This window comes from Sinocyclocheilus grahami, unplaced genomic scaffold (genome assembly GCF_001515645.1).
Source record: "Sinocyclocheilus grahami isolate Dianchi unplaced genomic scaffold, SAMN03320097.WGS_v1.1 scaffold78.1, whole genome shotgun sequence".
Classification (NCBI taxonomy): Eukaryota; Metazoa; Chordata; class Actinopteri; order Cypriniformes; family Cyprinidae; genus Sinocyclocheilus; species Sinocyclocheilus grahami.
In genome coordinates, this window is record NW_015505257.1 from 1,108,756 (window position 1) to 1,132,603 (window position 23,848).

At 37.5% G+C, this 23,848-nt stretch overlaps 2 protein-coding genes across 3 annotated transcripts in view; both read right to left on the reverse strand.

Annotated features, from left to right (window-relative positions):
- Positions 1-23,848, reverse strand: part of LOC107586145 (poly [ADP-ribose] polymerase 14-like) — a 53,582-nt gene that overhangs the window by 10,167 nt on the left and 19,567 nt on the right. Inside the window, exon 1 of one of the 2 annotated variants that reach the window (XM_016273395.1) lies at positions 89-289. The exons of the other annotated variant lie outside the window; for it this stretch is intronic. Within the exon in view, the coding sequence (XP_016128881.1) occupies positions 89-263 (175 nt within the window). The 5' untranslated portion in view covers positions 264-289. Of the gene's footprint in view, positions 1-88; positions 290-23,848 lie in introns of those variants that run through there. 2 annotated transcript variants of the gene reach the window in all.
- Positions 2,776-13,805, reverse strand: LOC107586146 (poly [ADP-ribose] polymerase 14-like). The gene is made up of 14 exons (XM_016273397.1): positions 13,622-13,805; positions 13,053-13,171; positions 12,214-12,244; positions 11,760-11,963; positions 11,284-11,517; positions 8,732-11,160; positions 8,001-8,231; positions 7,624-7,833; positions 7,388-7,490; positions 7,118-7,267; positions 6,954-7,016; positions 6,631-6,813; positions 4,482-4,688; positions 2,776-4,289 (listed from the first exon to the last, which is right to left on the reverse strand). Exons 1-14 carry the CDS (start codon positions 13,800-13,802, stop codon positions 3,697-3,699), a joined length of 4,938 nt encoding a protein of 1,645 aa, XP_016128883.1. The 5' UTR covers positions 13,803-13,805; the 3' UTR covers positions 2,776-3,696.

Genomic DNA, 23,848 nt, shown 5'->3' on the forward strand with positions numbered 1-23,848 from the left:
GTTTGTATTTGACCCGAAATTACCTTAAGTGTCTGGAAAGCTAAAACCCTGTTTATTTGTCAACATGCTCTTTGTGTTCAGCACTTACTGTCAGACGATTTGAACAGAATCGTAGCAGAGTTGCCCTTGTCATCATATTGCACGACGCAGTCTCCTCCTTGAGATTTCTTCTTACTCTGGAAGTAAATCTGAAGTTTATTTTTCACACTTTTAGCTTGTTCGGGCCCCCAGTCTCCCTCTACAGTGATGGGATATTCGTCCATCGTGATCCTTCTAGTCAACTAGGAAGTGACTTGCGGGTGAGGGTTTATAAAGTTGATCACGCCCTCACTTTCACTTTCGTTTCTGCGTCAGTTACCATGAAACTGAGAGTGTGGTCTGTTTTTAACATGGGGACGATAGCAGTGCGATTATTTATATAAACGAATGGCCTGAAAAAAACTGATAAACACAGCAGTGTAGGTCTTAAGACAAAAGAGTTAAATGAACCACACTAGTTCACCTGGAAACTCGTACCTCCAAGTCGGGCATTTGTTATGTAACGTCACTGAGGTTGGGCGTATCGATACTGACGCGAGTATCGAAAATATCGATACTGAAATAAAAATATCGATACTAAGGTTATTAAGGTTTTTTTTTCTTTTTACCAGTGATTTAGTTTATTTAACAACAACAATAATAATAATAATAATGTTAGCGAATAATTGTGTAGGATTGAACTATTTTCCTGCTCATCTGAACACACGCAAATGCTGCAAGACAGAACCAATCAATCACAGAGAGCGTTCACTCACTTCTGACAGTGCATTCACACAGGGCTGCGTTTCCCAAAAGTATCACAAGAAACCATTGATGCTTTTGGGAACAGCAGCCCAGAACAATGCTTATCAGAGGACAGAAAAAAAAATACATGTTACAGTTATTTCACAATAAACAAATTGAATTTGTAGCCTAGTTCGTGCAATTACATTTATTTAAATTGAACGTTAAAGGTCCATGTTCTATTCTGTGATGTTAATATAAATCATACACTGTCAGAATAAAAAGGTTGCATTTTATGCGTGCAACAGCCTTTCACTGGCAGTCCCTTATGAAAATGAACCACGATTTACTAAAGTGACCATAGTTCAACTATATATAGTCAACTATATATAGTTGAACTATACTTCAACTATATGTTTGTAGAATTGGTTTCCACTACAGTAAACATATTTTAACCACGTGTAAGCAAAAATATAACCTAAGTTGCAATTAAGGTGTATTGAATGTTAAAATGTGTTTCAAATATAAAGTTAAGTGGATGTCATTGCCCATTTGACTCTTAGTAATTTAATAATTTAATAAATGTGATAATTTAAAAGTTCAGTTTAGAAGTATCGTATCGGTATCAATATCAACGATACTGCCATTTAAAAGTATCGGTATCGTATCGAAAACAGAATAACTGGTATCGCCCATCCTTCTGAAACAGTTCTACTCCGCCATTATTGAATCTGTCCTCTGCACTTCAATAACTGTCTGGTTCAGCTCAGCTACCAAATCTGACCTCAGAAGACTTCAGAGGGTAGTCCGGACTGCTGAGCGAATCATTGGTACAACCCTCCCTTCTCTCCAAGAACTGTACTCGTCCAGAGTGAGCAAAAGGGCTGGCAGAATCACTCTGGACCCCTCACATCCAGCACACTCCCTCTTTGAACTGTTGCCATCTGGTCGACGCTACAGAGCACTGAGCACCAGAACGACCAGACACAGGAACAGTTTCTTCCCTCAGGCCATCCATCTCATGAACACTTGACAATAACTGTGGAACACACACTATTTATTCACTCATACACTTATTTATCTAATACACACACTCAGTCTACATTTCAATTTGCACATAATATACCTGTACATACAAATGTCTATTGTTATATACCTGTACATACAATTGTCGATTTGTATATTTTTATTCCTTAGTTACTTATTCTATTTTTCTATTTTTTATTATCTGTGTTTTTGTTCTGTCACTGACATTCTGTTACACTGTGGAGCTTCTGTCATGAAAACAAATTCCTCGTATGTGTAAACATACCTGGCAATAAAAACTCATTCTGATTCTGATTCTGATTCTGATTCACTTATTCAAGTTGGATACATAACGAGAAAAGTGCTTAAACGAAGAAAACTAATTATAAACAACAAATCCAAATAATTACTTCTGTATTAAAAATGAAAATTATTCCTTTCTATTATTTATACATGGTATCACAACTAAATATTTGTGTTACATAAAGCAAAGGAAAATCATGTTGTTGTTTCATCATGTATTGGGCTGTATTATCGTTGCATTTACAATGTCTTGACCTGTAGGTTTTTTTGGATTGTCTTCATTAATTTGTTCAATTATGCAGGGTCAGAAAGCTCTTGGATATCATCAAAATATCTTAATTTATGTTCCGAAGATGAACAAAGGTCTTATGGGTTTGGAACGACATAAGGGTGAGTAATTATTGACATAATTTTATTTTTTGGGTGAACTATCCCTTTAAGTCATATGGAATGTTACTCATGTTACTCAAACTTTTTACTATGAAGGGCCACAAATAAAACTTATTTGAGGACCATGGGCCAAACATAAATGTGGCATTATATCCAGCACTGCACTATATGAAATATTTATATTAAAGCCTAGCTTTTTTTTTTCAAATCAAATTGTATTTATATTTTCTAAATTGTAATGCAAGAATAAAAATAAATAAATAAATAAATAAAAATGTTAATACAAGAGGATATATAGGAAAAATTCAAGGTCTAAGTGGGCCAACTCTGGCCTAAAGGCCCTGGTTTGGGCATCTCTGGTTTAAAGGACGTAGTAAATAATTCACATTTTTTTATTCACCAATCATAATTTACTGAAGTCCTTTGTTATTTTTATGGTTACATAATTGTATGTATAATTTCAATCAATGTGCTCATTTAAGCCCCATAAACATAATCCCCAAATGCTCAGCACAAACTCTTTTTCTTTACACTGTAATAGTTACTGTAATTTCTGGCAGTAATTATCACATATACATTATATACTTAAACATTATGTGTTCATCATCACAGAAACAACAAAAATAGCAACAAAAACTGATCTCATAATCATTAATGGAAACTGATTAGGTGATTAGGTATTGGTTGACTTGGTCATGTTGTTAGTCACACTGTTGTATCGATCAGCACTATTGGAGCTTTTCGTAGGCGGAACAAGATTTCACTCCTTGATTTAAATCATGACAACCACACTGGCAAGGTACATGCATTTATGTCCATTGACATCAGGTTTTAAGTGGCTTTGGGCTGAGTAACTTGGGTCCACAGCAAAATATGTACTATTCCCATACAAGGCTCCTAAAAACAGTTTATACTGAATTTGACTGATACATGCCAGCAAAGCTGTGATTGAAGTCATGACTGTTGATTTGGCTGGTGCCGTGGAAGAGATGCTTTCCATTGTTTTTGTGAGTGTTTTGATCATATAGTTTTTCCAAAGCGTGCTGTTCTGTTCTCTTTCAACAAAAAGGCAAGAATAAATTTTAGTTTATATCCAGTATAACGGAAAATAGATTTGAGCTACTGCAGACAACAAGATGAAAAACTTACTTGAGTAAGTAATATCTGTACATGATGCCATTCTAATCGATGTCTTAATTATAAAATAATCTCACTTTACAATTCTACTCTGTTCAGTGCAATCCTCAGGTTCCCTCTTATGGCCACTTTGAGAACTAAATGAGCCTCATATTCATCATTATTAATCTTGATTCTTACTAAAGGCTGTTTGTTCTGATACGCCTGTTCCAAGTGATAATTGGTCAACATATCAAAGTTTATGACGCTGTGTCCATTCTCCTGATATTGCCACTTAATCACACTGCTAATTATAAATGCCTCACTTCTTCGGATTTGGTTCTTTTCTACCTTGCGGATCATGTCTCGGATACGAATGTCTGCAGTATGAACGTCTCTTGTCAGGCCCTCCAGTGTGATGACAGAGTCTTGGCCTTTCTTCTCAAGCCGGACACTGACTGTGAGCTCTCTCTGCATGGCATTCAGCGTTTCTACATCCTCCCTGGTGAAATGAGCAATGACTGGATCATGGATTGGGATGATCACATGCTCCTGTAATATCAAACTGTTGATCATGTCCTTGGCTTCACTCAGGTCTTTTGGTGTCTCTCCACACAGTTGAAACACAACTGGCTCAATTTCCTCACCTACCATTACAAACTCTTCATTTGTAGGAGATTCTGAACTTTCTTCTTTTTTACAGGAACATGTTTGATGGGAAGAAACAGAGGGATCAATTGTGGTATTTGAAAAAAAAATGGATGGGATTATCATACTTTTTTTTATTCTTTACTGATCTTTAGAAAGAAAAGAGGGATCAATTATTGTTTATTAAACTTATTCAGATAAATAGATGAAAAGAGCATTTATATTTCTTTACTGACCTTTAATTTTGGTAAGCACACTTTGATCCTCTTCTACTTTCTCACCAGATCTTCTGACCATGCTTTGGTGAAAGTCTGCCACCAAGTTCAACTGGAACATAAGAAACTTCACACATTTGACATGCACTGGTTTCTTTTTCTTTGCAAAGTCAACAAGTGCATCAACCATTGCATCTGCAACATCAGCTGGATTTGCACCTCCCTGACCTAAAGGGTTAGAGACAAAGGAAAAGAATAGTGAACAATTCACACAGTATGTCAGTAAAAATGTTTGCTGTGCTGACAATCAATAAAAAAAAATAATAATAATTAATCGCACATTTTCTGAATTATTCACTATTAATCGCAAATTTATATATTCATATATAATCACATTGAATCTCCAAATTAATGTAAAAACAATAAAGATTTTAATTTAAGTGAACTTAAAACAATCTTCACATAAATTCTATAGGTCTATGCTTAAATTATAAATTGAATGTAGATTAATCTTCATTCAAGCTACAAAAGTTAATCAGCAAGCACTGAGTAATTTATCTTTTTTTTTTTGTTCTTTGATTTACATCAATGTCAGACTGCAGCAGGTTTCACTTTAAAAGCAGTGTTGTCTCTTTAAATCCTGATGCACATGACTGACACATCCGATTTTCTCCCAGTCCTTTACGGTCATTTAGGACTTTTTAACTAATTTAAGACTGTGTTTACGAGGTCACTCGCCAAAACCAGGCATTTTTATATAATTTTGTGTTTTTTTGTTAGTTGCAATGCGAAAAATAACTCACTGCACTATTAGCACGCTGTCTGAAGCAGCTTTCTGTGCGCCTGATTCCTGTGCTCACAAAGAGCAGCACAGAAACAGCGCGCCAGTACCGAATTAAAGGGGTAATGAACTGAGAAATCAAAATTCCCTTGATCTTTTGACATATAAGAGGTCATTGTACTATAAAAACATTGTGTAAGTTTCAGAACTCAAAACTTTCTCTTTAGTCTAAAAACAGTTTATATTGAAGCCAATCTGCCAAAACGACAGCTTGTGGAATGTGCCACTCTATGACGTAAGAGTGGGTAAACCCCACCTCCGCAGAAGAAGATCAGCACCTGCTTCTACATCACTGCCTGTTTAGCTCCGCCCACTGATTCACACACGTAGTGTAAATAACGAGAGAGACAAACGCAGGTCTACACAGAAACCAAACGATAAAGATGGCTCCGAAGATAACAAGACGCTGTGCAGTGCCAAATTGTGGACAAACACAGTCTATGCATAACCTTCCATCGGATCCCAATATTAGGTAAGAGTGGATTAGCTTTATTTTTAATGAAGTTCTAGACCACGTCAGTAAAAGGTTGGTCGTTTGCTCACTTCATTTCACCACAGATTAGTTTACAAACAAGGTACAATTCGACACCGGATTTTCTGAAAGACTGAAATTAAAAGACGATTCTGTGCCGACTATATTGGATCTAACGTAATGTCGCACCACACGAGTGTGAGTAACTGTTTTTATTACGTGATCACTATTGCTTTGTCTGTTATTACAGATCGTTTGATATGAACTGAGTATTTATGCGTTTTTAACCTAAATCACAGCAGTGTCCATCTGTGAAGGATGTAGCTGTCAAACATAAACAACTGTTAGCCAATCATAGCAGTGGGCGTTTACAGTGCTTCTGTGTCTACAGTCCACCGCGCCTATTCAAACAGAGCGTTCTGATGAGGGAGGTCAAACAGGACAGAAAATAGCCTATTACTGCTAATATATTATGTGTTTTGATGTAAAAATCTTGATAACATTATAAGTGGACCTCAGAGAACAGTACAAGATAATAAAAAAAGGCAGTTCATGACCCCTTTAAGCTCTCTTTTGCATCTTATCGTGCTTGATAGCATGATCATATAGTTTACTGTAATACTAGCCAAAGAATGCCAGGAAAAAAAAGCATGCAGTGTTAATTGTGTTAAATGGTTTTAATGCATTAAACTGAAATAAAAAAATGAATAATGCATTAATTTTGACAGTCCTACTTTTAATTAATTATACAATAAGTAACTAAACAAAACTCTACTAAACAATTATGTAAAAAATAGAATCACACAAAGTGAATAAAAACCAGAGGCTACAAGACTCTCACAACTAAAGTGTCTTACCAGTGCCAAGAGCTGGGAAAGCAACAGAAGTCATCTGGTGTGACTCACATAACTTCAGAACAGACAAAACAACATCCTTAATGCCAGATGGACTATTGTGTCCAATAATATGGATGATGTTTCCACATGGAAGCCGCCCGGCTGAAGTAACAATCTCTGCTTGTTGCATGCTTGATGATCCCACTATTGAAACATGTACACTACGTTTACCAAAGCATCTAAAAGCCATTAGATCTCTCTTTAAGTATATGGCAAAAATGAATGTATTCAAAAAAGTAAAGTTCATCAACAAGAAGAAAGAATAATTTAAAAAGTATACAAACCAATCTGTGAACATTCTCGTTCCACTTGTACTCCAGCAGCATCTAAAATGGCCTTGGATACTCCTAGATTACAAAGAGAAATTGTATAATTCTCTTCGAATGCGACATAAATTATAAATGATTCACTGAAACAGGTAAAACAGTGGGTGTGAAGTTGGATTAACCTGTTTTCCGAGAAAATGTATGATTTGAGGAATTCACAATGGCATCAGTTTTTTCTTTAGTTATGTCTCCTGATGAAACCTCCAGAGTCACTTGACCCAGCTGCATAGTGTGCACCCCGAGAGAGGGAGAGGAGACTTTGCCAACAAGCTCTAAAGAAAAACATAAAGATGCATGGAAAATCTCAATCTTGTCTTTGTTAATAGAATAAATATTCTAACAAAATGTACTTAAAAAATAAATGTGATGGACATCAGATAAGAAAGAGTTACCAGATTTCTGAGCTGATTTGCTAGAAATATTCGGCAGGGCATATTGATGAGCTTCTTTTGTAACGGGACCCTGAATCCCATGTCTAAAGACGCTGGTAAAGCACTAATAGGTAAAGCACAGAAATATACAACCTAACATGAACAAAAGTTTATAGTTTAAACAATAAACATACATACTGTATATTAGTCATGCTGTTTGAGTTTGTATGGTTCTTGAATCAAGTTTTCACACTCACCTCTACACTCTCCTTGTCAGAAGGGTGCACAATCACAGTTACCTTTCGAAGGTTTGTCGGCTTAAATTTCTGGACTTCTGTCAGCATGATTCTGGCCACCAGATCTTTAGGAAAGCCAAGATTCCCAGTCCCGATAGCTGGGAAGACGACTGAAGCCTTTCTCCAGCTTTCTGCTTTATTCAGGCAATCTCTAATGATCTGAATGAGTACCTTTTAAAATGTAAATAAATATATCTATTTTAATCTTTAAAGAAAGTACCATTTAAATAAATAAATTAAGCTCACATATGCGATAACATTTAGTCCTAAAAACAGCCAGCTGTAACACAGTTAATGATGATTTTGTTATAATTCAATTACAAAATTGTTTTTCTCACCTTATCTTCTGAGCCCTGTCTCCAAAATGGGCAAACTACATGGAAGACGTTTTGACATTTCAATTCATAACCATCTGTGATGAGCATTCCACCATAATTCACACCGTTTGAGCGAGCAGCTGTGTTGATTTCTGATTGGAGCTGATAACCAGCAGTCTGAAGGAGTGCTTTGGAAACGGCACCTTTTCTGAGGTCCAAGTCCTCCGATATAGTGTTTACAATGATATTAGCCTGCAGAAGAATAAAATCAGACACTTCTTTTATAGGAATTGGTCATCCTTTGATTATCATATTTCACTCTGACTTATAATGGCATATAAGCCTTTTTTCAGAGACTGTATCTTTAAAGGGACAGTTTAATGAAAAATTTAAATTCTGTTATGGAATGACTTGAGGGTGAGTAATAGACAGACTTTTGATTTTTGGATAAACTATCCCTTTAAGTATATTTGAAGAGTTCAGATGCAAAAGCCTCTAAGTGCCATCTGAAATTTTCTTCTAAAATTAGCATTTGTATCAGGCTCCTATGTTTAGGTTCAGTAATTTTACTTTAACGGCAATGTATAGGTCCTTTTCTATGCCATTAAAGTGAAATACATCAACATAAATATAGGAGTCTGATAAAAATGCTCATTTTAGATGAAAATTTCAGATGGCACTTAGAGGATTTTGCATCTGAACTCTTCATTTTATTTTACTGTATTTTTGTGCCATTACTATTATTCACTTACATATGCATCCTGGATGTTCCCTTTGATCAGAATGATTTTTAGTCCCTCTTGTGTAGTTTTGGTCTCAAGAACACTTAACCCTTCAGATTTATCTGATCTTGATTTTGAGTATGGTTGTCCTTCAAAGTCTCCACGGCTTTTGGAGCCTTCAAACTGTTGGTTTTTTTGGCTATAGTTTCCACGACCACGGCCACGGCCACGACCACGACCACGACAACGGCCACGATACCCTTGTCCATAGTTACTATACCCATGGGGTTTGGCTTTATGAGGGAAAGTCATTTTAGGGTTATAAGCAGCAAACTCCTTTCTGACAGCTTGAGTCATGGCATTCACAGTGCTGCCATTATTGTCAACCAAGTGAATTTCAGTTAAGGTGCTATTAGAGGCTCTGTGGTTACGATCTTCAATGTACTCATGCACCTCCTTGGCGATTGATTCAGTGCAAAGGTCGAGAGGACAACCAAATATCCCTGAGCTAATAACTGGGATTGCAATGGAGGAACAGGTTCTGCTTGACGCCTGATTCAGACTTTCCCTCACAGCACGTCTCAGGCGTTGAACAGCGGTATGTCTGTCTGAATCACTGAAACGAGGTCCAACAGCGTGCACTACATATTTACAGGGAAGACGACCAGCAGCAGTGATGATGGCATCTCCAGGCTTCAGAGGTCCATTTGCTTTTGTGTGTAAGTCACAGTTTTGCTGCAGACTTGGTCCAGCAGCTTGGAGAAGTGCTAAAGCTAAACCACCGATGTGCTTCAGATCTTCATTAGCAGCATTGACCACAGCATCAACATGGAGCTTGCAAATGTCTGCCTTCCTGACAGTAACTGTTACTCCACCTGGCATTCGAACCTCACAAGAGACTTGGCCAATATCTTCAAAACTACCTACAGGAAATTCATCTTCTTCTTCATCCAGCATGTCATCTTCCTGAAGAACCACAACAAATCTTTTTTCCTTTAACAGCACTGAGAACATCATTTTACCCTGTTCCATGAAGTACTTCTTTACTCCTGCCTTTTTAATGATTAGTGTGTCTGTGTAGAGGCCTTCTGCCAAACTTTCAAATAGAGTCAAAGCTGGCTGGACAAATGTATGCTTTCCAGACAGTTTAATCCAGGGTCTCTTTGGATCAAAACTCACTTTCACCTCCTCAGACTTGATAAAATGCTGCCAGTCTTGTGATTTTCTGTCTTTTATGAATTCAACCACGGCATGTGATTTGACACAAACAGTTTCTTCAATGCTTGTGTGTTTCTCAATGAATCGTCCTAAGTCCTGACTGACTTCCATCACTGGTTCTCTGAATCCAGTCACTATAACTTTGTCTCTCTTTTTAGAGAGGTTTATAAACACAGATCTCTTTTTGAAAATACTGAATGAATTTTCCAGTTGTCTTTTGAGATCATGCCACTCTGGCATTTGAAGGACACCCAGATCTCCTATAATGAGGTCTTTGGTTGTGAGAACTGTATTCACCCTCTTCTCTGCCTCAGCAAGTGCTCTTTCTGTGCTTCCAATCACAACAACATCTCCATTTTCGATTGTGTAGACAGCAGTTATTCCATGAGATATGAAGAGATCTGTGCACATTTCATCACAATCCACTGATCTCAGAAACTCCAGGACTGAACGGTCAATTTGTAAGGGCTTCTGTTTCATACTTACTTTCTTCTCAAGGACCCAATTTTTGATGGCAAGAATTTCTGTATGAAGACCTGATAAAACTAATCTTTTATTTTTTTTGTTGTAGTCAACCAGCAGATGTGGGGAAACAGCTGTAGCACTTTTCAGGCCATCTCGTTCAAGTAGAGAGTACACGGCAGGAGAAATCTCCAAATATTCAGTCACACTCTTCTTTTCTCTCTCTATTTCATTTGTTGCTCTCGCTAAAATTTTCTCCATGATGGGTTTCAATCCAATTACTTCATGGGTCATTCCTGCCAATGTCATCACCCCTTTAGAGGCATCCAAATCTGTAAAAACCTGATCTTTCACTACTTTCCTAATATCACTTTTCACATTTAACCACAAGGAGTATGACACCGGCCACTCAGATGTTGTGTAATTTGAGATGATTTTCTTGAAGGCATCAATGGTATTCTTACTCCAGCCATCAATAAGTTGTCTGGTACCTCCTTTCTGTTTCAGTAATGCTGGATCAGGACTGAGCAAAGCTTCAGGTTTGTCCATGTTTATTTGGCAGAAGTGTGAGCTCATCTGGTCTTTTATAGAGGAAATCTGCCCTTTCTTGAGGATGAACTCCCTGATGGCAGGATGTACACTGACTGTAATGTGTTCAGGCAGCTTCAAATGGGGTCTTTTGCCACCATATAAGATCGTATCAAGTGATTTGAAGTAGGGATACATCTTGACTGGAACATCACAGATGTTATTTTCTTGCTTCAAAACTCTCTCTTTGGCTGAAAAACAATAAAAGTTAGAGGTGCAATGAATGAATACATTGGTGTTGACAAAATGAGGCAAGTGTTAGCAAATCTGGAACTGTAATATCAAGGACTACCAGCAATTGCACATGTATTTACCTTCTTCCTCCTTAAAGATAATAATGGCTGCTTGTTCTGATGGAATTTTGATAATTTCCTCTACTGGACCGCCCCATTTCTCAAAATACAGTTCCAGCAGCATCTTGTTGTTGTTGGCCTCAGCTGAAAGATTCTCCACTCGCACACTTGTGCTTCTCTCCAGTGCATGGGCCCTCAGATTATTCTTCTTGAACTTTTCATGTGTCCTGCTGTCCTCAAGGAACTTTTCTGCAGCTGTAAGAAATTATTTTTTTTCCAATGTGCCAGACACATTTAATAAAACATAAAAAACATTAAGTTGTCAAATTATCAAAAATAATTTTCAGATACACAAACTCTTACCCCTGTCCAAAAAAAAGACCACCATGTAAAGTGTCATGTAATCAAGATTAAGCTAAATTAACTTTTAATTTGTAAAACATGTTTAAATTATGATAAAACATACAAATGAATTTATATTTTACAGTAAAACTTACCACTGGGATTTTTAAAAGTCACAACTGCTTTTCTTAATTCTGGTATTAATTCTACGCTAAAGTCATTTTCAGAAAGACTGCTGATGTTCTCCACCAAAAGACTTAAAACATCTTGTTTAATATCATCTGGAAGGTTCTCCAGCACCACAGCACTTGACTCTTGAGGCTTCTTCACATTCACATCAGTCTGAGAGGCACTTTGAGCTTTAGACATAATAAAAGTGACACCTATTTATTAAATTCCAATGCAAATTATTTGTTGCAAAGTCACCTAGCAGTGTCATCTAGCTAACAAACATAAAAAAATAAATAAAATAAATGTACCAATTAACTACCTAACTGATATCTTTACTGTTTAAAATGAATGTTAATAAGTACATCCACAAAACATTAACCAATAAAAGGCTGCATGTATGTAATTAGCCAGAGACCAAAGTTCAGATGATTTACTTACTTGGTTCCTGATATCCACACCCCTGGTCCATCTGAAACCACACAAGCATAAAGTATTTACAGTTACATAAATGGAGAACTAATGAAGAAGGGTTAGTTATTCAGTCTTTCCGGCCATTTTCAACAATTTGGAGAAATGACAACCATCTTCTTAAGACCTATTCGCAAGGGATTAGTATTATCTGGGGACCTTGTGTGATTTTAAAATTACCCCCTAACTATATAATATTAACACATTTTAATGACAGCATATTTATTGGAAAAAAACTTTATACTTTTATTTTTCAAAATAAGCAGAAAATAGTACAAACTTTGCTAAAGTGATTGTTTTGAACAAGTATTAATTTAGACATTATTTAAAAAAAACATTATTTTAGCTGAAGTATTTGTATCAATACCATGTGCCTTTTACCCCATGCTGGTGAGCCTTTTACCCCGTGTGTGGGGTAAAAAGCCCCTCTTGCCACCTCATACATTTATACAAATTTTAAACAAAATAAACAACTTAAATGATTTATTTCACACAAAATCTGTTGCTCCATTAATGTTCAATACAACGTATATATTTTTTTTCTGCAATTATACATTTTAGGCGCAGTGAATGGCACATTTTTTCTTAAGGGGGGTCTTTAGCTCCGTTGTACCATATATATATATATATATATATATATATATATATATATATATATATATATATCATCAATATCATTATTGTGATGGGGGCCCTGCAGTAAGTAATAGCCCCGGGGCCCAGTGCGGTCTTAATGCGGCCCTGGATGTCTTAACCATAAAACCGTTAAAACATTTTTAAAAATAATAATAAAAAAAATAAACACTTACTCTTTGTCCAGCGCTGTCTGTCTGTTCCTCTGCATCGCTGGGTTTGTACACTTTCAACTTGATTTGCTGATTGTCAATGGTAATAATGTGTTCTGCCTTTGAGAGCACGCCATCTCGGACTTAAACACAAATAATCAGACTTCGTCAGAACACAATACTTTAAAACAAAGAACAGCACAAGACAACACAGTAAGTTATATATAATTGTACGTGATTAGCGAATGTGACTATAACGCTTAATGATGATGTGACGCAGAAGCTCATAACTCTTCCGGTAGGACGTCCTAGGCTATATTCGGACATGTTTGTCCATACTACAGGTATTGCTTTATTAATAATTTGCCGAGTCAGTGTGTGTCAATCTTTTAGTCTGATATGTTAATAAGTATTCACTTCTTTACTTTTATTTAAATGACAGAGGAGGCTAGAGTAACGCTTTGTATTTGAACCTGAAATAAGTGTATCGACAGCTTGATTATAGCCTACATTACTAAATAAAATATACTTTAATCAATAATTAAATAAAAGCGTGTTATTCTGTTAACATGCTCTTTGTGTTCAGCACTTACTGTCAGACGATTTGAACAGAATCGTAGCAGAGTTGCTCTTGTCATCATATTTCACGGCGCAGTCTCCTCCTTGAGATTTCTTCTTACTCTGGAAGTAAATCTGAAGTTTATTTTTCACACTTTTAGCTTGTTCAGACTCCCAGTTTCCCTCTACAGTGATGGGATACGGATATTCGTCCATCGTGATCCTTCTGGTCAACTAGGAAATGAATTGAGTCAGTGTATAAAGTTGATCACGCCCTCCTGCTTATTTTTCACTTTCGTTTCTTCGTCAGAGCACGAAAACTGTGAGTGTGGCCAGATCAGCACAGGGACAATAGAAGCTGCGATTGTATAACGTTGACACCAAAACAGCTAATAAACGCAGCAAGCCTATGAGAGAAGAGTTATTGACATTTTACGTTTGACTCTGATAAACAAGCTGCCTTCAAATGAACCTAATATCTAATAGAAAATGAAATGAAAATAAATAAATAAATAAATAAAAAAGACACTTAAATACACAAGAAACAGTGGCTAGTCTGCCCTTTAGCGAAAGTGCACTGCAGTAAAACATCTCAGCGCTCAATCCCCAACCCAAACTCAGAATGCAGAGAGAATACGGTTAAAGCTCACAGCCGCCAGATCAGTACCACAACAAACATTCTTCTGCTCACACAGCGAGTGGAAACGCTGTTAATAAATCACTCTGAATAGAAAGGTAAAAAAGGCTGCACGTCAAGCACATCTTCAGAGACACTCTCTATGTGTCGCCATAACTAAGCTATTTGTGCTTTCTCATAAGACAAGCTACCCACACATTACTGGCCAGTCTCGTCCCACAGTTATACATGGTATCAAAACGAAAATGTTGTGTTACATAAAGCAATGTACACTTGGTGTATGAAAGATCATCATATTATGTATATCATTATTGGGCTCAATGGGCTGTATTCTCGCTGTATTTACACCATCTTGACCAGTAGGTGTCTCTAGTGTGCGGTGTTTTGAGTGCTTCTTTTTTTGCAAAGCAAAAAGCTCCAGCTGCTAAAATATACACCCATCCGCAGCTGAATTAATTTTCCAGTTGTTTTTGAGATCCAGCCACTCTGGCATTTGAAGGACACCCTGAACTTTTACAGTGAGGTTTTTGGTTGTGAGAACTGTATTCACCCTCTTCTCTGCCTCAGCAAGTGCTCTTTCTGTGCTTCCAATCACAACATCATCTCCATTTTCAATTGTGTAGACAGCAGTTATTCCATGAGACATTTCATCACAATCCACTGATCTCAGAAACTCCAGAATTGAACAGTCAATCTGTTAGTGCATCTGTTTCATAATTATTTGCTTCTCAAGGACTCAATTTTTGAAGGCAAGTGTTTCTATACGAAGACCTGATCAAATTAGTATGTTATTTTGATTTATTTTTTTTGTAGTCAATGTGCTGGTGTGGAGAAACAGCTGAAACATTTTTCAGGCCATCTTGTTCAAGCAAAGAATACACGGCAGGAGAAATATATTTTCTCTCTCTATTTGATTTGTTGCTCTCTTTAAAATTATCTCCATGATGGGTTTCAGACTAATTATCTCATGGGTCACTCCTGCCAATGCCAGCACCCCTTTAGAGGCATCCATCCATCCTTGATATTTTACTACTTTCTTAATGTCACTCTCCACATTAAACCACAAGGGGTGTGATACCAGCCACTCATACAGGACCGTATCCAGTGATTTAAAGTAGGTATGTATGTATCTTGACTGGAATGCACAGAATTTATACTTTTGCCTCAAAACTCTCTCTTTGACTGAAAACGAATGAGAGTTGAAGGTGCAGTGATTACATTTATTGATATCAATAAAATTAGGTGAAAAAGTATTACAACTGAATCTAGAACTGTATTAGCAAAAGTACATGTACAGTATTTATGTACAGTCTAAGATCTTAGAGATCAAGTATCTGGGCTTTATACTGGACTGTGACCTAAAGCTGAATAAACAAATTAATTCTACTGTGAGTACCAGCTTCTACCATCTGCGAAGACTAGCAAAAGCTAAACCCTTCCTAAGCAGGAAGAGTTTTGAGATTGTAATTCATGCTTTAATTTCTTTGCGACTTGACTATTGTAACTTGCTATCCCTGCAAACATGTCATTGCGGGGCCCATGCTGGCTTTTTGTGGGCACAGTGGGCTAGGGCCAGCCCACACCAAACCTAAACAGGCCCGGTGCGGGCTTGCCCAGGCGAGGCCCACAGCTTTGGGCTCACCGCAGACTCTCTGTGAGCAGCCCACACTATGGGACTGCCCACATTAATCCTATGATGGCCCAGTGTGGGCCAGACATGAGCCTGTTAATAAGAATTTTGTGGGCAGTTTTCTTCCTTACCACTAGGGATGCTAGAGTGTTTTAGGATTCCTTAAGTAAAGCCATGTGGTAGAGGGAGTTAGCAATAGCCAGCAGCAGTAGCCAGCATGGCTCACCTGCTGAACACATTGTGCTGTGTCCTGATTGGAAAATGTGTAATTTCAAGCCCAGTCTAAAGGAGTACATTAAAAGTGTACATTGCTGATGTTTTTTTGCAGAGATGGTACATGTATGTATGGCCTATGTTTGGATTGATGCTAAGAGTTAAAGACAGAACATCATCTCCATTTTCAATTGTGTAGACAGCAGTTATTCCATGAGACATTTCATCACAATCCACTGATCTCAGAAACTCCAGAATTGAACAGTCAATCTGTTAGTGCATCTGTTTCATAATTATTTGCTTCTCAAGGACTCAATTTTTGAAGGCAAGTGTTTCTATACGAAGACCTGATCAAATTAGTATGTTATTTTGATTTATTTTTTTTGTAGTCAATGTGCTGGTGTGGAGAAACAGCTGAAACATTTTTCAGGCCATCTTGTTCAAGCAAAGAATACACGGCAGGAGAAATATATTTTCTCTCTCTATTTGATTTGTTGCTCTCTTTAAAATTATCTCCATGATGGGTTTCAGACTAATTATCTCATGGGTCACTCCTGCCAATGCCAGCACCCCTTTAGAGGCATCCATCCATCCTTGATATTTTACTACTTTCTTAATGTCACTCTCCACATTAAACCACAAGGGGTGTGATACCAGCCACTCATACAGGACCGTATCCAGTGATTTAAAGTAGGTATGTATGTATCTTGACTGGAATGCACAGAATTTATACTTTTGCCTCAAAACTCTCTCTTTGACTGAAAACGAATGAGAGTTGAAGGTGCAGTGATTACATTTATTGATATCAATAAAATTAGGTGAAAAAGTATTACAACTGAATCTAGAACTGTATTAGCAAAAGTACATGTACAGTATTTATGTACAGTCTAAGATCTTAGAGATCAAGTATCTGGGCTTTATACTGGACTGTGACCTAAAGCTGAATAAACAAATTAATTCTACTGTGAGTACCAGCTTCTACCATCTGCGAAGACTAGCAAAAGCTAAACCCTTCCTAAGCAGGAAGAGTTTTGAGATTGTAATTCATGCTTTAATTTCTTTGCGACTTGACTATTGTAACTTGCTATCCCTGCAAACATGTCATTGCGGGGCCCATGCTGGCTTTTTGTGGGCACAGTGGGCTAGGGCCAGCCCACACCAAACCTAAACAGGCCCGGTGCGGGCTTGCCCAGGCGAGGCCCACAGCTTTGGGCTCACCGCAGACTCTCTGTGAGCAGCCCACACTATGGGACTGCCCACATTAATCCTATGATGGCCCAGTGTGGGCCAGACATGAGCCTGTTAATAAGAATTTTGTGGGCAGTTTTCTTCCTTACCACTAGGGATGCTAGAGTGTTTTAGGATTCCTTAAGTAAAGCCATGTGGTAGAGGGAGTTAGCAATAGCCAGCAGCAGTAGCCAGCATGGCTCACCTGCTGAACACATTGTGCTGTGTCCTGATTGGAAAATGTGTAATTTCAAGCCCAGTCTAAAGGAGTACATTAAAAGTGTACATTGCTGATGTTTTTTTGCAGAGATGGTACATGTATGTATGGCCTATGTTTGGATTGATGCTAAGAGTTAAAGACAGCGTATTTGTATGCATTTTAGAAGGACTCTTTATTGGTGAGGACTAGGGGTTAAACAACTTCAGATTTTTTGAAGTCGACTTTTATGTGATGAAAGTCGAGTCGAAGTCGACTAGTCGCTGATGACGTCATTAATGAACAAATAAGTCTGGAGCTGTGACAAACACCTTGTGCACAGCTATGGCATATGACACAGCGCTGCCCACATGGCTGTTGCTCCTATAACAGCTTTTTTATCAGTTCTTTTGTCTTTGGGTCGTTATATTTCTCACAGATTTCTGCTCATTCTAAATCAGATACAGATAAAGTAGCACAGTAAATATTACATTAATATGAATGCATTAGTGAGAGCGATTGCGTGTGTGAATTAATTCTGCCTGGCAGCGTCTCTCTACTAGTAGTGAAGCTGTGGAATTTAGTTATTAAGAAATATATGCTTGAACTTTTCAGTTTCTAAGCTATTTTATTGAGAAATCACAGAACAGTGTCGACAATACATTTCCGCGCTGAATGATTCTGTGCGCGTGATGTACGCGCTACTGTCTGTAGCCTATGTGCGTGCGTTACAGTGCAGCAGCGCATTAGATTAGAACGGCGATTAATTTACCTGTACAATAAGCTGTTTAAAACGTGCATTGTCCCGTTCAATTTCGAGCATCGAGTAATATAATCACACAAGTCTTGTGGAGCGCTTTCAGAGTATGCATTTATGTGTCATTTGAACTGTTTGGAAACGGAGCGTAAATGTGGAAGTCGACGTCAAGCTTAAAGCATCATGGCAGAGCACTGAAGTCGAATAGTCGATGCAACCCCTAGTGAGGACATCACATCATGGTCCAGTTTGAATATATTTAAAGTTCTTTTTGATGTGAGACCATAGTCTGGACTATTTTTGATTGTTCCTGGTTAGGAAGAGTCTGGTGTTTGTGAGCTGTGGCGTGTTTTCATTACAAGAGGTTGGATTATTCATTTGCTATCAGCCAACTTCAGCTACGGACAGTGTTTGGAAATTGATGTACTACAGATAAGACTTTCACACACATCAACTTTCACATGACGAAATCCTACAATCTTACATTGCTTTGTTTGCTTTTTTTTGTACGTTTGTGTATTTACATTTTTGGCTATATGTAGCTGTATTAACCTGAGTTGAATGTTTTCTATTTTGTATTTAATAAATCCATTGATTTGAAATACCTTTGTCTACTGTACATTTTTGACAATATAGACATTAGTTGTGTGTTGGTGACTGCATCTATTTCAGATGAATAATAACTGTTTTCCCCAAAGACTTAAGTTATAGTAGCTGAAAAGTATTTAAAGTTAAACAGATGTATTGTTATAGTCAAGATCAGGGGTGCATCCTGTTCCTGGAGATCTACCTTCCTACAGAGTTCAGTTCCAACCCTGATTAAACAAACCTGTCTGTAATTATCAAGTGCTCCTTCAGATCCTAAATAGTTGGTTCAGGTGTGTTGATCAGGACCAGGGTTGGGCACCCCTGTTGTAGATTAATAGTGTGGGCTAAGTGAGGGCTGCCCATGCAGGGCCAGCACTAAGGGGCCAACGTTTTGCCAGTGAGCAAAATCTCAGAGGCCCTGCGCTGGCAGCCCGCTGGGGGCCCTTAGGCTAGTCCTAAGTGGGCCCGTAAAGGGTCAGTGCAGGTTTGTTTGCATACTATGGGCTGCTTGTCTCATCTATTCATCGACTGCAACTGGTCCAAAATGTGGCTGCTTGTTTGCTCACAGGCAGTCGCAGATGGAATCACATCACGCCTATCTTATGCTCAGTGCACTGGCTACCGATTTATTATTGCATTCAATTCAAAATTCTGCTGTTTGTGTACAAAGCTCTAAACAACCTTGCTCCTCCATATCTCTCTGAGTTGATTATTGTAGACAATCCAGCCAGATCACTCAGATCACATGCAGACTAAGCATCTGCTTTTGGTTTCTAGATCTAGATTGAAATGTAGGGGTGACAGAGCCGTTGCTGTTGCTGGCCCCATGCTTTGGAACAATTTGCCATACTCTCTCAGAACAGCTTCTTCAGTTTAAAAGTCTTTTTTTCCTATGTTTTTAATGTTTTGTTACTGTGTTTTTCTAATGATGTGTTTATTTTATTGTGTGATTGGGTCAATGTAATTGTGTACAGCACTTTGGTAAACTAAGGTTGTTTTAAAAGTGCTTTATAAATAAATTGAAATTGAATTTAAATTTACCTTCTTCCTCTTTAAAGATAATAATGGCTGCTTGTGCTGATGGAATTGTGATAACTTCCTCTACTGGATCCCCACATTTCTCAAAATACAGTTCCAGCAGGATCTTGTTGTTGGCCTCAGCTGGAAGATTCTCCACCCACACACACATGCCCTCAGATTATTCTTGAATATGTCATGTCTCTTGCTCTCCCCAAGGAACTTTTCTGCAGCTGTTAAATAAATTTTTTAAAATTAAAATTTGACTGAAAGTTCCAAATGCAATCAAGTCATAATAACAACAATGTGGAACTACATAGAAACTATATACTGTATATAATGCATGTATGATATCATTTAGACCCAGAGCCTGACAATAGTTATCATGACCTGGATGTACGGTATCAAAGTCCCAATAAAACTCCAGCAGACCCAATCGTAAGCCTACAATCATGACTCCACAAACAGTTTTTATAGCATCAAATAACTAAAAGTAAACTTATTTCAAAAATGAATATGAACCTAAATCAACATGATAATAACTACCTAAAATGATGGAAGCCATCTCTGGGAAACATTTATTTGAAGTGATATTTTGATTATTTAGTTTGGCTCATGTCCCATTCATTTACATGGGGAGGGTGGGGTTTGCTGCAGGCAGCCACCAGATGACGATCAAAATGTTTTGGCCTCACTTTTCAGGATGCGTGAGGCACACTTAGTGAGTCAGCAGCAAAGACTTTTATATTGAAAGCGACTGAAACAAGGTTGTAAACAAGGACATTCTTTTTTTTCTATCAACAACACCTTGTAAGACACAGCCAACAAATGTTTTGACAAGTGCCATCAACAGTTGAAAGGATACTTCGACAAAGATATCACTTTCCTCAGTAGACATTCAAACTAATGTTTTATTCTGAATATGAGATGAAGAATGAATTCTGTATCAGAAGAAGGTAATCACACTACCTTAGTCGATCTCTCTTTCATAATACTCTACACAACACATTAAGCTATTATTGTCAATGAAGCAAATCAGAGTTCCTTCGTTACTAGTTCTAAAGTGATATTTTCAAATTAGTAACGAAAGCTTGGGCTCAGCTGTTAAACTGTCAACTTGAGATTTGAATCTGTGGTGGAAGGAAGTAGTTCCACACACAAGGTTTTTTTTAAGACATTCTGTGGTTCTTTCCTATTTATTTACACAAGTGTGCCATCGAACTGTTGTATAAACGCAATATACAGTATCATTGTTGTAGCCTTGCTGTGATTAAAGGGGTCCTCGGATACCCATTTTCCACAAGTGGATATGATTATTTAGGGTCTTAATGAAAAGTCTATAACATACTTTGGTTAAAATTTCTCAATGGTAGTGTAAAAAACACCTTTTTAACCCTGTCTAAATCAGCTCTGTTTTCAGGAAGCCGTTCTAGTCCATGTTGCTTTAAATGCTAATGTGCTCTTCTCACCCCGCCCCTCTCTTCCGTGGGGTGACAAGCAGACTGTAAACTTCATCCGCGAAACTGGCTAATTAGCACATTATTAGGAAAGGCGATTTGCAAAGATTCATAAAAAACCCTTATACTCACTTCTTCTGTAGATGAAGCTGGATCACGAATGATTTGCGCGAACTTAAACGCATTTAGGCAGATCGGGATCGGCACATTCCCTTTAAGATGAAAGTAACATTAATCCTCTGTGTCTTCAGCGGCTCAGATGTCGGGACTGACGACTGCTATATTCATTATTACATCCAACAACAAAACACCTCAATTGCTTAATCGGAGACGTTCTTGTCTTCCCCTGCACCGGAATCGACACAATGGCGGACAGCTCTCAGCTCACTCAGGGCAGGTCTTAAGGTAAGACGAACTTGTCAATCAACTATCGTGGGAGGGGCCTGTTCAGAACTACGTCATTCTGACAGGAATCTCGGAACAGCCTGATTTGAGAAAGGGGATTTTAAAATAGGGATTTAAAAAAAAACACTGGGTGGATTTTTATCATTATAGGATGGATGTGTACACACAATTCCAACACACATTTATGTTCAAACAACTTGTAAAGTGAATTTTGCATCCGATGACCCCTTTAAGACTCTATCAAATGTCTATAAGTGTTATATGCTCATTACGGTTGGTTCTCAAATCTGATTGGCTGGGAGGTCTTTCCAACCATGAGGTATTCACCCAATATCACCACGGGAACCATTTCACTATTTGTATCACTTACAGTATTTCGCACAGCGAAGTGTCATGGCAGATGCCAAAATCCACTATAATTTTATAAATAAATGTTTTTGTGCCACATAATGTAGTTTTAAGATTTTTTTAATTTATTTATTTTTTATAGATGAGAATGTAGTTGTTTAGACATCAAATTTGTGGTTTGTTTATAAAGATAATGTCTACTAAAAATTAGCTTGAACATTTTCAGAGATGTGAGCTCCAGGGCATTAACAGATGTTCAGCACTCATGACAGCCTTAACACTTTAAAGGATAGTAAGACAAAGATATCACTTTTCCTCAGCGGACATTGAAGCTAATGTTTTATTCTGAATATGAGATTGAGCTGAAAAATGAATGCTGCATCAGATGCAGGTAATCACAGTCGCTCAGTCCATCTCTCTCTCATAATACTCTACTCCACATTATACAGTGAGCTTTTAATGCAGTAATACAATAAGCTTTCACTGAAGCAATTAAATCTTCCTTCGTTACTAGTTCTTTGTTACTAGAGGCTTGGGCTCAGCTGTTAAACTGTTGTTGTAGGAAAATTAATGTTTTTCTCTTTATGTATGTCACCTGAAATGCAACAAAGACATCACACAGTAAAACAGAGAGCCTTTGAAGTCTTTAGGGCAGGTAATTTAATCAGGAAAGACAGAAGGGTTAGTACTTCTGGCCTCACGGGTGTGAAGGCACACAAACAAACAGTAAAAACAAATGGTCAGAAAGAGCCTTTGAACTCTTCAGTGCAGAAAAGAAGATAATAAAAGCCCAGGGGGTTAGAAAGACCATTGTTTTTTCTGAATACATCTAGGTTTGGTTTAAGGAAAACCTGCAAGAAGTGGGGGATGATAACAGTATAATAAGGCTGTCTGCTTTCAGTGTGATTTCTGGTCTGTTGTGCTTCAGGGTAGCTGCTGAAACATGAACATACCTCTTTAAGGAAAATAAACTTCTTTCCTTAAATATAATTTGATTCCTTGTCTCTTACTCTGTGATGCTATTTTGTTAGTAATTGTTTTTGCCACAACACTGTCAACTTGAGATTTGAATCCGTGGTGGAAGTAGATTTTTTAAAAACATGCTTTGTCTGAAACCACATAAAAATAAAGAATTTACAATTATGTAAATGAAGAGCACATTTAATAAATGGAGTTTATCTGTTTTTTTACCACAGTGTTTTTTTAAACAATATAGAGAAATGACAATGTTCTTTCTAAAGAAACTCTAAAATTCACCTACATCTCTACTATGTAACTGTAAGGGAAACAGGTCAATTTAGCTCAAAGGGAATCATTTAAGATTTTAAAGGGAACTCCACCATTAATAGGGAATTAGGACAGAATCACTGTTTTACGGTTGATCACTGAGATGGCCAGCGAGTCAGTGAACGAGCCGTATGACATCAATTCTGCAATGGATATTTATATCCAAAATATAGTGAAAACACTATTAATTAGCACATGTAACAAGATCGGCAGTTTAAGACATTAACTTGTGAGCACAAAACACAAGATACTTCTCTTTTCAATATAAATAAGGCTTTATTGGATAAATCTAAGACATATAAACTAATCTAACACATAAACACACGCATTCACACAAGTTTTCAGAAAGAGAGAGAGTGAGGAAATAATTAGTTTAAGAGAATGAAAATGTGAAATCCCAAGTTTACAGCAATAGCCTGTGTGCAATTGCATAGATCTGAACAACCATCAATCACTTAATTAACCCTTGCATTGAGCTTGCTCAATGAGGTTCAAATTTA

Excerpts from the sequence above, each read along its gene's own strand:
- LOC107586146 (XM_016273397.1), bottom strand. The coding sequence starts at position 13,802 with ATGGACGAATATCCGTATCCCATCACTGTAGAGGGAAACTGGGAGTCT. Across the intron at positions 7,834-8,000 it reads GACAGGGCTCAGAAGATAAG|GTACTCATTCAGATCATTAG; the intron begins GTGAGAAAAACA and ends ACATTTTAAAAG. Across the intron at positions 7,491-7,623 it reads CTGACAAGGAGAGTGTAGAG|TGCTTTACCAGCGTCTTTAG; the intron begins GTGAGTGTGAAA and ends TTTACCTATTAG.